The 13,977-nt window shown below is 39.7% G+C and overlaps 1 protein-coding gene across 3 annotated transcripts; it reads left to right on the top strand.

Moving 5' to 3' along the window:
• Window positions 1-1,113: 1,113 nt before the first annotated feature.
• On the top strand, window positions 1,114-11,942 carry XRCC3 (X-ray repair cross complementing 3). 3 transcript variants are annotated; one of them, XM_018082222.2, is made up of 8 exons: window positions 1,114-1,222; window positions 1,632-1,724; window positions 2,613-2,825; window positions 6,723-6,877; window positions 8,147-8,359; window positions 9,376-9,422; window positions 10,484-10,613; window positions 11,539-11,942. In XM_018082222.2, exons 1-8 carry the CDS (start codon window positions 1,168-1,170, stop codon window positions 11,698-11,700), a joined length of 1,068 nt encoding a protein of 355 aa, XP_017937711.1. In that variant the 5' UTR covers window positions 1,114-1,167; the 3' UTR covers window positions 11,701-11,942. The 3 variants fall into 3 exon arrangements, with proteins under 3 accessions (XP_017937711.1, XP_017937710.1, XP_008917745.1); XM_018082221.2 differs by having other exon boundaries at window positions 1,587-1,724; XM_008919497.3 differs by having other exon boundaries at window positions 1,587-1,724; window positions 10,484-11,601.
• Window positions 11,943-13,977: the final 2,035 nt, after the last annotated feature.

The following is a 13,977-nucleotide window of genomic DNA, read 5'->3' as shown; positions in this document are numbered from 1 at the left end:
TTGTGTTTTAGACCAAAGTATTAAAAGAACTGTTTAATGTTGTTAAAAGAAACAAACAGATTTTAACGTTTTAATATTAAATTTGCTTTTAGGTAATAAATGCGTATTTGACTGTCCAATGCTTGAGTAGTCGTGGGTCATCCCAAATTGCACGTGTGAGATTTTTTTTCTATTTGAGAATGAAAAGCTCACGTGAAGAGTGCCAGGGTAGAAATGACTGTCCAGTGTATTTGCAAGCTTCAGAGCAAAAGCACAGTCCAGAAGCACAGGCAATTAAAATTGCTAGTAGTTCTTAACTGCAGGATTATTATGTTGAACTCTTTAGTAGGATATATGTAAACAGCCATCTGAGAAGACTTCTGCCAGTGGGTTGAATCACAGAATCATTGGGGTTGGAAGGGACCCCTGGAGATCATCCTGTCCAACTCCTGCCAAGACAGGGTCACCTTGAGCAGGTCACACAGGAGCACATCCAGGTGGCTTTGGAATGTCTCCAGGGAGGGAGACTCCACAACCTTCCTGGGCAGCCTGTTCCAGTGCTCTGCCACCCTCAATGTAAAGAAGTTCTTCCTCATGCTGAGGTGGAAATTCTTGTGTTTTAGTTTCTGGCCATTGCTCCTCATCCTGTCACTGGGCACCACTCAAAAGGATCTGGCACCATCCTCTGACACCCACCTTTGAGATATTTGCATGCCTAAAGAGGCCCAGCTCCCACAGTCTCTCCTTGGAAGGGAGATGCTCCAGACCCCTAATCCTCCTTGTGGCCTCTGCTGGGCCCTTTCCAGGAGCTCCTTGTCTTTCTTGTACTGAAGAGCCCAGAACTGGAAACAGTACAGATGTGGCCTCACTAGGGCTGAGTAGAGGGGGAGGGTCACCTCCCTCAACCTACTGGCCACAGTATTCCCATAATAGAATAATAGTTATTGTATCAATATATGTAATTATTATTATTATATAAAATAATTTCCATAATATTATAATAATAATCCCAGAATAATTGTTACTTCTCTAGGATAACTGTTATGTACATTGTTAAAAAAGAAAAGGTCCTAGAAACTTTTGATACTGATTTATGCTTATTTTTTTCTTGCATGTGTCTGCAATAAAAGCTGCTTTAATCACAGATAATTTTGTGATGCTCTGCTCGTCCCTGTGCGGTGTCAGGAGATGGACTGGGACCAATTTGACTTGAACCCTAGAACAGTTGCTGCCTTGAAGAAAGGTAACTCAATTTGCCAAAGTCTCACTAACAGATCTGCTACTACAGTGTCTTCCTTTGTCTAACTGTCTGTCTGTGGGTGTAAGCCTGTAGATGGACACTAACACTTCAGAACTATAATTAAGTATTTAATAAACAAATTTTTGAGTAATTAGAAGTGAGGCCGTTTGCCCATGCTCCAGTAATCATTTTCCAAACAATTCTGTAGCCTGTGTTGATACATTCCAGGTGAGTTTTGCCTGCCCACCTTACAAGAATGCAGCGTAGATAAACTTTAGGCAAACGACTGGTAGAAATTGGGAAAACTTTCCTGTGTTAAGACTGTCATCCAGCCCAAAAGTATTTATAAAAGTTCTTCTGATTTCAGCTGACATCAAATCAGTAAAAGAGATTTTAAACCTTTCTGGAGCAGACTTGCAAAGATTGATGAAGCTCTCCAGTGCAGACATACAGTGCCTGCTGAAAACAGTCTCTCTCACGCTGAGGAGGAACAGCATGGTCACAGGTAATGTAGTCAATACAAAAAAGGTGTTCTACTTAAAACTTAAAATAACTGTCACTGGGTGAAAACATGGTTCTGGCTCCTCACTGGCACAGTAATGTGGTTTAAAAATGAAAAAGCAAGTGTTTTTATTTCGCTGTAGTGAATTGTTTGACTATCCTAAGGGCAGCTCCCTGGAGACCTGGGAGTAGATGGAAATAGATGGGTGTCGTTCTTCAGGATCAAGCCTGCTTGAAACAAGACAAAATGGTTCTCCAGTATGAAAAACTTAATTAGAGGAACAAGATATTTCCTTTTTCTTTCACATGCTCTTTCTCGCTTGCCATTTTCCTTTTGGACTACGACTAGTTGCAAAACTTATATATTAAAAGCTGCATAAACTGATTTGGTAAAAACACCTTATTCCAAATCAAGCAGGATATAATAGTTCTTCTTGTACAAATGCTTCATGACAGCTCTGTATTTAAGATTTATTTTCTTGTGATTGCATATGTCTTTAGGCCTTGGCCAGGTGCCTGCTGTGCTGTTTTATACTCTGCTATAGCTTTCCATTTCCATAATTGCTGAGCTTGAACCTTGCTGTCAATGTTTTCCCAGAGTGTAGCTTTCCATAGAGACTCCTTGGAGGCAGAGAAAGGGAAAAAAGTTTGAGAGGAGGAAAAGGGCTCAGTGTATATTACCAGTTTTTGAACAGACATTCAGTAGTTGCTTTGTGGGGAAAGGAAACTGGAGAAGACCATCCTGAATTAGGAAAATTCTCCATCAGCAAAGAAATCATCCCTTGTAGATATAAACCTTGTAGGCAGCCTCTGTTAGAAAGATAATAAATTAAACTCTTTTTTCTTTCTTTCTTTTTTTTTTAAATCATTAAAAAAATCCCAAACACTGCAGCACTTCAGCTCTACCAAGATAATGATCATCTCACCTCCCAGCACCAGAAGCTGAGCCTGGGATGTTCAGTGCTGGATAACTTGTTGAAAGGTGGCATTCCTTTAGTGGGAATCACAGAGCTTGCTGGGGAAAGTTCTGCTGGGAAGACTCAGATTAGTTTACAGCTGTGCCTGTGTGTGCAGTATCCTTACAAATATGGTGGATTAGAGTCTGGTAAGTGCTGAAATGTAAATACTGATTAATTTGCTATTTGGAGGAATATACTGTCTTTAAGAACATCATTGAAGTAGATGCACACGTTCAGTGCATGTCTAACCTCAGTAACAAGTTGGTTAGTGAGTAATGCACCTTTACAGAGAGTAGAGCATGCTGTGCACATGTCCTGCAGCACAGGATAATTTAATTCAAAATTACTGTTGGCTGTTGTTTGCCTGCCTGCCTGCCACTCTGGGTTAAACTAAACACACTCAAACAATATAAGAAAAGTATTGCTGTCATGGGTACCCATTGAATCCTCAGGTAACAACCTCAGCAAAAGAGCTGGACAGGTAATTTTCCACAAACATCTTGGGTACCTGGTATATATTCCCTAGTTGGGGTTTTGAAATTTCAAAGAATATTTTGTTTGATAAACAATAATAATAGTGATTTACAGAGTAAAATTGATGGAAATGTAATTGAAGGAAGGCAACATTGTTTTGTAGCTGTGATTTTCCTTGATTTGCCAAAGTGATGTCTTTAAGCAGAATTCTAAATATACAGGTTTATTCTTTGAGTATATTTTTTCCTCTTCTATCACACTGATCTAACTCTTAATTTATTTTATTTATATTTTTTTACTATTCTATGGTGCCTTAGAAAGGGAGGAAACTTGTGTCACTTCTGAGAGTTTGGTGTCCTGGTAGTCTGCCTTAGGTGTGTTTTCTCTGTGACTTTCTCTGTGCCTTCCATGCAGCACTGGCTTTATTTGGCAGCTCAGTGGTTTGTTGTGGGGAAACTTAATAATTTCTTGAACTATATCCACCCATGTGGAAAAATCATGGAATGCAGAAATTAAGGTCTCACTTAAAGGGCCATAATTAGCCCCTGGCTTACATTACTCTTAAGTTATGTCATTAATCAGAAGCAAGTATATTTTGTTTGATTCCTTTGTGTGGTGCTGCTAACTGCTGCAAGTAGGATGCAAATATGTTTTTATTCCTGCTCCAGCACTTCTCCCTGTTTAGGTTGAAATAAAGGAACAAACCAGAACGACATACAGAAGAAGGTGCCCAACATCCTAATGGCACTCTGGTCTCTTGTACCGGACTATAGTCTTGCTTGTAGGGCTGCAGGATGGCAAGTCTTTTCATTAGTTGTGTTTGAAGATGATCCTGGTTTTTATGCCCCAGACACTCAGTGCTATTACATTTGCTTTGTCATGTCTGTGTTCCCCATCTACCTGCTCCCAAGTGTTTCCTGGAAGATAGGATAGAATGGAGAACCAGAACGTTTTGGAGGGCTCAGAGGACAGAACTCGAAGGTATAGAAGGTGGAAACACCCTGTTGCTGAAGTTGGAGAGCTAAAGAAGAGGTGGAATCCTAATTCTAGTTGTTCTTTATTCACAGTGGGGTATCTTGCCATCTGTTAGGCTGCACACAGTCGTAGCAGCAAAAGGTGCTTTTGCTCTTTGCAAAGCACTTAGAAAATGAAACTTGATGTCTTTGCAGTCTGTAAATAAAGGGTTGTGTTGAGTCTCTGATGGGAAATACAAAAATTAAAGCTTATGTTAAATACGAGGAGTTTTATTCTTTAGGAAACTTGAGGAGAACAACACTGCTTAGAAACTTTCACACAGCTCTAGCACTACCAGCATAGGATTGATCTGAGTGCCAGTGGGTTGTATTTTTTTACTGCTTAGAAACTTCCCTTTTCTTAAGTGGTGATGTTGAAATACGTGTCTTTAAACAGTATGGATTTATTCTGCATTTACTGCATTTGACTTAGTGCTATTCTTGTTTATAATTCTCAATGCTAGCAGGTTGGCAGCAAAGAAATCCTGAAAGTAAACAAAGGCATCCTTTGCCTCCAGGATATCTTTCTGCCATTCCAGGAATGTCAGTTGTGTTCAGCTGCATATTGGCTGAATTTATTTTATATGCCCATATTCATAAGTAATACATGAATATAATGGCACAAATTAATATATTCATATTGGAATTCTGAATTAGAAAACTGTGTTTGCTGCTGATTCTTGGTAATGAGTTGGCTTGGTGCATGAAAGATGTTCATAGGAATCAAAACTTGTCCTTTTCGGGGGATGGGGTTTTAGTGGTTTTTATTTTTGTTTGATTGATTTTTGGGGGGTGCTTTTTGTCAACAACCACCATAGCACATTTGTTGGCCTGAATAACAGATTTGATGAAATAGATTTGATGAAATAGCTGATATCTGTTTGGTTTTTGTGGAGGAAAGATGTTTAGGTGATCACTGACTGACTCCTTAAGAGTCTCTGTCAGCTTATTTCTCAAAACTGATAACTACCCTAACTCTTAACTTGCAGCTTCCTAACAATCTGCAAATAGCACGATGCCACAGGCTTTTCTGTTTGTGTTGTGCAACTCTCCTCTTTTTATTTGGGTCGTGACAACTCACTTATCTTTAAAGATGTGTGCCTGTTAAGTGCTTTTGCCTCATAATTAGGCATTGATCTTCAGTATTGATTTATTAATTTACCAATATCTTGTAGCTCTACAAAACTAAACTGAGGTGGGAAATACTCTATGAAGCAGGACTGTTCTTAAGGAAGAATTAGATTTTTTTTTTTTACAAATGTTTAGATAAAAAAAATTACTTGAATAACTGTGTTCACTTGAACTTTACAATTCCTTTGACATTTCACATGTGAAGGGTGTTCACATGTGAATTTACAGTGAGTTTGGGGAAAGTTAAGATGAAGATGCAGTTTTAGTCCTAAAATAAATTGGGCTTAGACTCATCTTCGTCTCATATAGAAAATTATCAGGATTCAATACCCTGTCTTATACAGGTGTCTATCAGCAAAATATTTTTATTGATATAGTAACCATTAATTTTTACTTGATCTAGTCCTGAGATCTTTCTGTTTCCACTATTGGATATAGTTTCATGGTTTTTTGAGTGGACTGTGTAGAGGATTTGAAAGTTGCATCTGGAAATGGGACTCTGCACCTCCTGAAGAGCCAGTGTAGGGATGCACCGTTGGGGTGGAAATGGTCAGGATGTCTCATATTGCCAAACACATCATCTGCCAAGCTGTGTTGGCAGCTTCAGCCACTTCAGTGAGTGGGCTTTATCCTTGGATGTAGCCCTCTAAGTCTTAGCTGTTAACTCTGATTAGTTCTGCAATAACAGTAACAATTTTTTGTAAGGAAAATACTGCATGTGTTTTTGTTTTCTTTCCCAAACATCTTTGATGGGTATGGTTAATTTTCTCTGTGTTACTTGTTAACTAGAAACCACAGTGAAAATATTTAGACATCACTCACAGTAACATGATTGAAGTATAATGTTTTTTTTTAATCTAATTACCATTTTCAGGAAGAGTTAATTGGAATGAGGGGTCCTCTTTAAACTGGCTTAGAAATTGTGGCAATCAGTACCCCTCCATGTGTAGATTTAAAACCTAGAATCCGGAAAACAGTGAGTGAAATGAATCAAAGTACTAGTTGTACTGGTTTGGGCTGGGATAGGTAATTTTCTTCATGGTCTGGTGCTGTGTTTTAGATTTCTAACTGAAACAGGCAGACCACACAGTGTCACTCTTATTTGTAGGCTGGATAAATATGATACTTCTGATCACCCAGAGTAGGTGGTTGGGTATTCCAACCAGTGTCACCCAGTGGAGAGGACAAAATCCAGTTGTGTCAGCAGGCACCAAAAAAAAAAGGCAAAACCTGGCAAAACCAGGAAAGTCACAGGATCGAGGTTTTTGTTCATCATCGATTCAATATGGTTGCAGACAAAGTAACATGAACTTCCAGGTTCAAATGTGTAGCTTTTGAGTGCAGAATGTCTTATTTTATTTTTGTGCTATTAAGAAAACCGTGTAAGAGCCCTGTTGTGATCACAGGTGGTTTCCTTGGCTGCAGGAGCTGTCTACATTTGCACAGAAGATGCATTCCCAAGTAAACGTTTGCAGCAACTCATAGGCCAACAACATAAGCTGCGTGCAGATGTTCCAGCTGAAATCATACAGAAGATCAAATTTGGAAACAGTATTTTTGTTGAGCATGCAGCAGACCTAGTAAGTAGTAGCACAAAATAAGAATGCATAATTATTACACTGTAATCCAGTAACCATGGGGTGTTTTTTTACATAGGAGACCTTTCAAAAGGCTGAGAGTAAACTAAGATCTGTAATGAATAAATACTACTTAATCTACAATTTGCTGTTAAAGAACTACTGGAGTTTTACTATGAAATATATTGAAAGATAAGTATTAATATTTCTTTAGAATGACTCATGCAGTAGATTTTGTAAGTCATTATGTTTATTGAAGTGTAGTAGACTTACTGCTACTAGTTCTACTGCAGGTACTGGGGAGACCTTAACTGAAGTTTGGAGACAGGATATAAGTGTATATGCAAAAGTTGCTGTGTGTACTGACTATCCTGCAGTATAACACCACAGTAGTTAAACTGCAGATGGGAAGAAAGGATACAAAAAGGGGTGCCTGGAATGGGTAATGGCAAAGAATCACCACAGCAGTGCAACTCTCTTGCCCCTCTACCTGTAAAGTGTCAGAGTAGAACTGGAGGGGGAAATAAATGAACCTTAGTCCTGTATTCTTGCCTTGTAAACCCATTTCTGTGCCTTTTCTCAAGTAGCCATGAGTATGCTCTTTATTGATAGAATGTCAGAAGTTCTGTTTTCTCTAAGGCTTGAAGTAGCAGCTGTTGAATCATCCCAGTTATTGTGTTTTTTAATTGTAGTTTGCAAGTGTAAGATCATCTTGCTTCAAACTTATTCACTGTGTGGTCCAGGCAGCAGCTAAGCTACCTTTTCTGTGTCCCTTTCATTAGAAATATTAATTAAAGTTCTAATGGTAGTTTCTGGAAGCTACAGAGTATGTTTTTGTAAAAAGGAGAGAATTGTCCTTTAGTAGTATGTAAATCTCTCTAAAATACCTTTGAAAGTAAAACACTACACTCACTGGTAAGTCCAGCATGACAGATTATTACAATTCATTGTTGCTGTGTGTAGATGCAGTTTCTGTGCTTAGGATTGTAGTATTGCACCCTTGAGATTTTGAAATATCAGTAAAAGAATTAAAAAGGCAGAGCTGCCGGTAACTGTTGGGTGCAGATTGGTCTTCTCATTTTTTTTCTTAAGTGAAGCCTCAAGATGTTTGCAAAAAAATTGTTACTACTGAGACTTAGAGATCCACAAGTTCCCTTCGTGATTAGGAATTCCTTCAGCTCGTGTTGCAGTGACGACTCCTGTAGTTCCTCTCTTGGTGTGACAAGTGGAGTTCTTTGCCCTGTTTCACTGCTGTGTGTGTGTGTGTGGCAGGACACCTTCCACAAGTGCATCACGACGAGGCTTTCCCTGCTGCTGGCCAGGGGCATGGTGAGGCTGGTGGTCATCGACTCCATCGCCGCCTTGTTCCGCTGCGAGTTCGGGCCTTCGGAGTCCGTCATGAAGGCTCGGTACTTGCAGACCTTTGGAGCACAGCTTCACAGTTTAAGCACAAGGTTCAGGACTCCAATAATGTGCATTAATCAGGTATGGCATCAAAATTGCTGCTTATTCTACAGGGACCATTTAATAAATGGCTGGAGGATGACGGTGCACTCTCTGTGTGCCAGTTTCATGGTGGTGTATTTACCACTGTCAACTGAGTATTAGTGACTGATGGAAACTGAAGCTTCCTTAAACTGATGTACTTTAAACTAGTAAATTTTCTATTCAAAATTTAAGAACATCATCTAAGCTTTTATAGACCGCTAACATTCTCAAAAGTTGCCCACTAAAGCTAACAAAAACAGGTATGTATAGCAATGGCACAAAAGATCAAAACAAAATAACAAGAGTTTTTTCTTACCACTGGCTTCAAATGCCATTGCCAGCAGGATTGCTCTGGGAACTCTGCAGGCACAGTTATATTCCAGGATACAGTGAAACACCAGGGCCTTTGCTGCATTTCTGTGGAGCTCAGCATTTTTGTGTGACTGCTGAGATTACTAAAGCACAAGAATGCATGCGCTGACATGAGCTGAACAAAAAAAGGCCACAGTGATACTGGTCAAAAAGAATATTATTTTAAGAAAACAAGGCAAGACACTGCTCTTAGTCCACTCACAAATTGAAGGAGCATGTGAATGCTGGAGGTGAAGCACTCACAATTGGAATATGGCCTCAGAAAGGGGTAAGTAAATGTGCAGACAGGTCACCGATGGGAAAATTCAAAGGTCATGAAATCATTGAGAACAGGACATCTTTTGTGAGTGTGGGGTTTTTTGTTTGCATTTTCTTTTCTTTTTTTTTTTTTAAACAAACAAAGCATCTAGAAGTAGTTTAATTCAAATAGGCTGTAGCTAGCTAAATAGTTCTAGCACTGTAAACTCAGCTTGTAATTCACAACTCCCTTATGGTTGAAAGAATAAGGGGTTTCTAACTTGGCTTCATGTATGATCCAATAACTTGGATTTTCTTGTCTTTGTTCCCTTCCCTGCCCTCCTGCTCACTAAACACAAATACACAAGCACAGGTCATCTGCAAATGTTGTTTTTCTGCTTTAGGTGACAGATGCAGTGAGCGAGTTGGAAGCTGCTCAGTGCAGTTGTAGGTGAGTCATCCCCAGCAGAGGGTAACAATGTCAAACACAGCAGCATTTAAACACTGTACTTTTTGTAACTCCAATATAAACTAGGAGAGCTGTGAAGGGCAGTAGGGCATTTACCCAGCAATGCTGTGTTTGCTGGAGATCAGCACTAACTCATGTGCTATAAAGGGGGAGAAGCTGTCATCTACACTTAGGTCATAACTCCTCAGCAGCAAGTTAGCAGGAAAACTTCCCTGGAGTTAATGGCTGGTGTCCTTGCTTACACTGGAGTATTTTTGCATCTCATCTCTGATACAACTGAGTGCATTTTCTGTCTGCTTAAAAACTACAGCAGCCAAACCTTGGCAGTTGGCTTTCTTAGTGGGTTCAGAAAAAAACCCAAAATTTTATCTTTTGACACCAGGATATTAACAGGATTCAAAGATACTTATTTGTTGGTTGAATCCTGACTTGATTTACTACATAAACTGAGTGCTACATAAATGACTGTTTGTGAGGAGTCCTCTATGACCACCAGATTTGGAAACTGACACAGAACAGGATAAGATTGAATTATTATTTTTTCCCTGGTTATCTTGTAATTCTTATACTGGAGAAATTGCACTTTCTTCATGAAAAAAAAAATTGTTTTAAACTTTGGGTTGAAAGTAGTGTGTATGCAGTGTTATATTTACCCAGCATTTCTATATATAACCTCAAATGGAATCCAGGGCCAACAGTTACACACTTCAAACACTTACAGTTCAATCATTTTTCTCTAGTGGTTTTCCTGTCACAAGAGGGGGCCCATCCAGAGGCAGGTATTCCCCATGGCTGTATTTGGGAGAATGACAGTTGTTCTGCACAGAAGCCCTTCCAGTCGTTACCTTGCCATAGAGAGAACTTAGCATGTGATTTTGTGAGAACACCCTGTCACCTGCTAAGACTATGGTTTTCAATTTGGTAAACAATGTTAAATAGAGAAACAGTAGATCATTTCTTCCAGTGCAGTTTTCTTACAACAGAAGTGAAGATATTTCATATGAAATTGGTGTGTGCAGAAATGTGTAATACTGTCTTTACAGGGTAGTGGGTAACAGAGTTGTTCCAGCACTTGGAATAACCTGGGCAAATCAGCTGCTGATGAGACTGATGGCCAGCCGGATATCCCTGCCTGGACAAGCATCTGGAGTGGCATCACACTGCACTGGAAGTGTGAGGACTTTAAGGGTAGTTTTTGCTCCTCATCTTCCTCCATCCTCTTGCTACTATACAGTACAGTTGGAAGGTGTAAAAGGGATAAAATAACTCCTTTGCATAGTGAAGTATTCTGCTCCAAAAAAAGGTATCAGAACTATGCTTCAGGAAGAATTACTACTAAAATGCAATTCCTCCTAGATGAGAGAAGTGGATGGTCAAGTATGTGAACAATGGTATGACTACATTTAGCCTTGTCTGCATTGTGAAAGATGATTTTACACTTGAATATTCATCTTGTCCTGGTGAGAGAAGTGTTCTGGAGGAGGGAACCTGTGGGCAGGTGGAGGCTGCACAGTGAAGTGGGATGTGGCAACCCCCATGTTGGGGAACACCTGATGTCTAATTTTATTTTAATAACATACTAATCTAGAACCAGCATTTACTGCAGTTGTGTACCCTGTTTCCAGACCCAAAGGGACTCAGCTTCAATCAGTTGATGTTGCCTGCTGGTGGTTCTGGGCCTCACGCTGCCATTAAGGATAGCTGTTCTTTGAAATAACACAAGGCAGCTTTGTCACAAAGCAGCTGTCCTGTTTTAAAACCACTTGTTATTAATATTTGGATTTTAAAAAATACAATACCAGAAATGTACTTGATTTTACCACCTTACTGTAAGATTTAAAATTGTACTGCCTTTGTACTAGATGGGCATGTTCAGCTTCATAGCACTTCTACAATTTTTTCTAATGCTTTATTTCCACTCTTTTCCTGCTTTCCTGTCCCACTCCCTTCATAGCAAAAGCCTCTTTAGCCCCTTTCATTTGAAAAATAATGAACCACAGCCCCCATCCCCTTGTTCTGTGGTTACAAAGCTCAGGTCTGTCTTTTGGCCAGGGTACACTACATTAGTGAAACAGAGACCTCCTCTACCTTTTCCCAGTCATCCTCTTTCAGGATAAAGGCAGCCATCCTTTCATGTGGAAGCACACAGCTGGACAGCAGAAAGGAGTTCTGTCTGGCTGTATGCTGGCTCAGCTGGAACTCCCTGGCAGAAGACTTCTCAGGGGACAACTGTGACTCGAGGAAAAGAGACCCCGTGTGACTGCCTTGGGAAGTTCCAGAGAACAGGAACAATCCCAGCTTGAAGCTGAAGGAAGGAAACTGAGCAAGCAGAAAGGATGAGTTGCTTTCAGTGCTTCTGCAACCCCTTCAGGTATCTCAAGGGACCTTGTGCAAATAGCACAAGTTTTCTCTAAACTGCTTTTTTAAAGTGTCTTAATTCTCTGTATTTGGAAACAACTGTGCTTGATGGTGTTTTTTAATAAAATCCAACCATGAACTGTAGAAGCCTTTATGTACTCTAAGGAAAAAGTGAGAGTGCCACAGCTCAGTGTCATGGCTACCTCTTCAAATCCCTCCCTTGTGTGCCTCCTTGCTAACAATTCAATGAAGATCAACTACTGCAGCATAGGTAACACTCCAGTTTTTCCTCTTCTGTCCCCGGCCTGTGTATCTGGGACTGGAACAGTACCCAATATAATGCTCATCCTACTACTGACTGGAAAAAAAAAAGCCACAGAGAGATGTAGCTGATTATTGTGAGTCAGTCAACTCCTACCTGGACATTCATTACAGAGGAGCCTCATCCAACCCGGGCTCCAATCCCAGGAGTTGGCTTCACTGTGTTCTGATCATGGATCAGTCTGATACACACACACCTTAAGGCTCAGTCTGTAATATTTTGATCATTCTTCTGCAAGGAATGAGCCATAAGCATTAAAAGTCAAAGATGAGTGTAATCAAAGTCCCAGTTTACCTGGTGAAAAACACCTTTACCCAGAAACTGAAGTAACGTTTTGCCTGAGCAAGTCTTCCTGTCAGTCACTGCCTGTGTTGGTTCTTAACTCTCCAGCTGAGTCAGGACAATCAGAGTTTGTCTTCTGGCTCATCATCACACACAAACCCCGAACCTCTCACATCCAACTGACCCCTTCAGCTCACAGCCATCAGTCAGTCACCTGTAGTGGCTGAATGTTCAGATTCTGTCCCGTCCCCCAGTCCCACCCCCATCCAGCCTGGAATGTCCATCTGACACAAGTGCAGCTTTGGGGCTGCGAACTCCCATGGGAACTGAACAAAGCACCTGCCTGCTTTGAACCCTTCTGTCAAAAGGGTTGTAAGAAGCAGAAGTTTAATAAATGCAATTTAAGAACCTTCCCTTTATACAGCTTTATTCATCTTTGGGTTTCACAACTGAGATTTGTTTCTATACAAGAAAAAACTGAAGTAGTTTTTACAAAGATGATTTACATTCTAGAATGTATTAAGTCTTTATCCTGCAAGACTACATTTAAATATTTCTCTACACTTTGAAAAGAAACATTAAATGACACTTGAAAAAATTTTCAACAGTTCAAATTAAACTACACATCTGTGATGTATTTGAAGAGGCATTTTTCAGCAAAAAGATCATATTCTATGTTCGTTGCTTTGGAAAAGGAGAATCAAATTCATTTGTACTTGGTAAAGAATTTACACAACTGACCTATTAACAAAACGGGTGTAGTAAAACACTCTAAACAATTTCATTACAAGTTTCTTCAAATCACAGTGATTTGCTACTGTGTTACAGATAACATTTGGGGAAGTTTATTTTCAACACAGTTTTATGGGGTAAGACAGGCAGGTGAACTCTCAGTGGGATTTCATCCATAGCTCTGAGGAGAAGTAACTTCTCAGATCAAGTGCAGCATCTGAAAGCCAGTCTTGGAAGGTTTATTTATCTTTTTTAAATCAAACATGAAAGTCATATATGGGGGTGATCTCCTCAATAAGGATACACTGACATTACGAACGCTCTTCTAGTTTTGCTTTTGCTGGGTTTGGGGTTTGTGAACAGTTGGGGCCATGGGGAGGGGAATAATCCAATGCAGATGTTCCAAGATTTCCCTCAATTCTAACTATTTACAAAAGAACTAAAAGTCAGTGTGTACTTCTGTAAGTTGGTGACAATGAAACTTCACAGCAGCACGTTTGAACATTTATTCTCTCAGTACAGACTAACATGACCAAAAATGCAATTCTCTTAGCAGCCTTCAGACACAATACATGACCTGCACAACAAAAGTAACTTAACTCACCACATACTGTAAACACACTGTCAAAGCAGCACTGCACAGCCCTTTTACTAAATATTTACAAGTGAAACACACTACTTGCAAAATTTCTGGGTTCAGATGGTATAATTTAAGCAAAGATACTTCTCAACCTCAAATCATTTTAATTTACTACCATTCAGGAGGACTTGGGGGGATGGGGTGTAATTTATTTTAATGTACAAACTGCAGACAACATGTCCAACTATTTTTGTGTTTTGCAA

The sequence above is a fragment of the Manacus vitellinus genome, unplaced genomic scaffold (assembly GCF_001715985.3).
Source record: "Manacus vitellinus isolate BGI_N305 unplaced genomic scaffold, ASM171598v3 scaffold_6_pilon, whole genome shotgun sequence".
Classification (NCBI taxonomy): Eukaryota; Metazoa; Chordata; class Aves; order Passeriformes; family Pipridae; genus Manacus; species Manacus vitellinus.
Note: the sequence above shows the minus strand (reverse complement) of the source record. Positions and strands in the feature narration are given on the sequence as shown.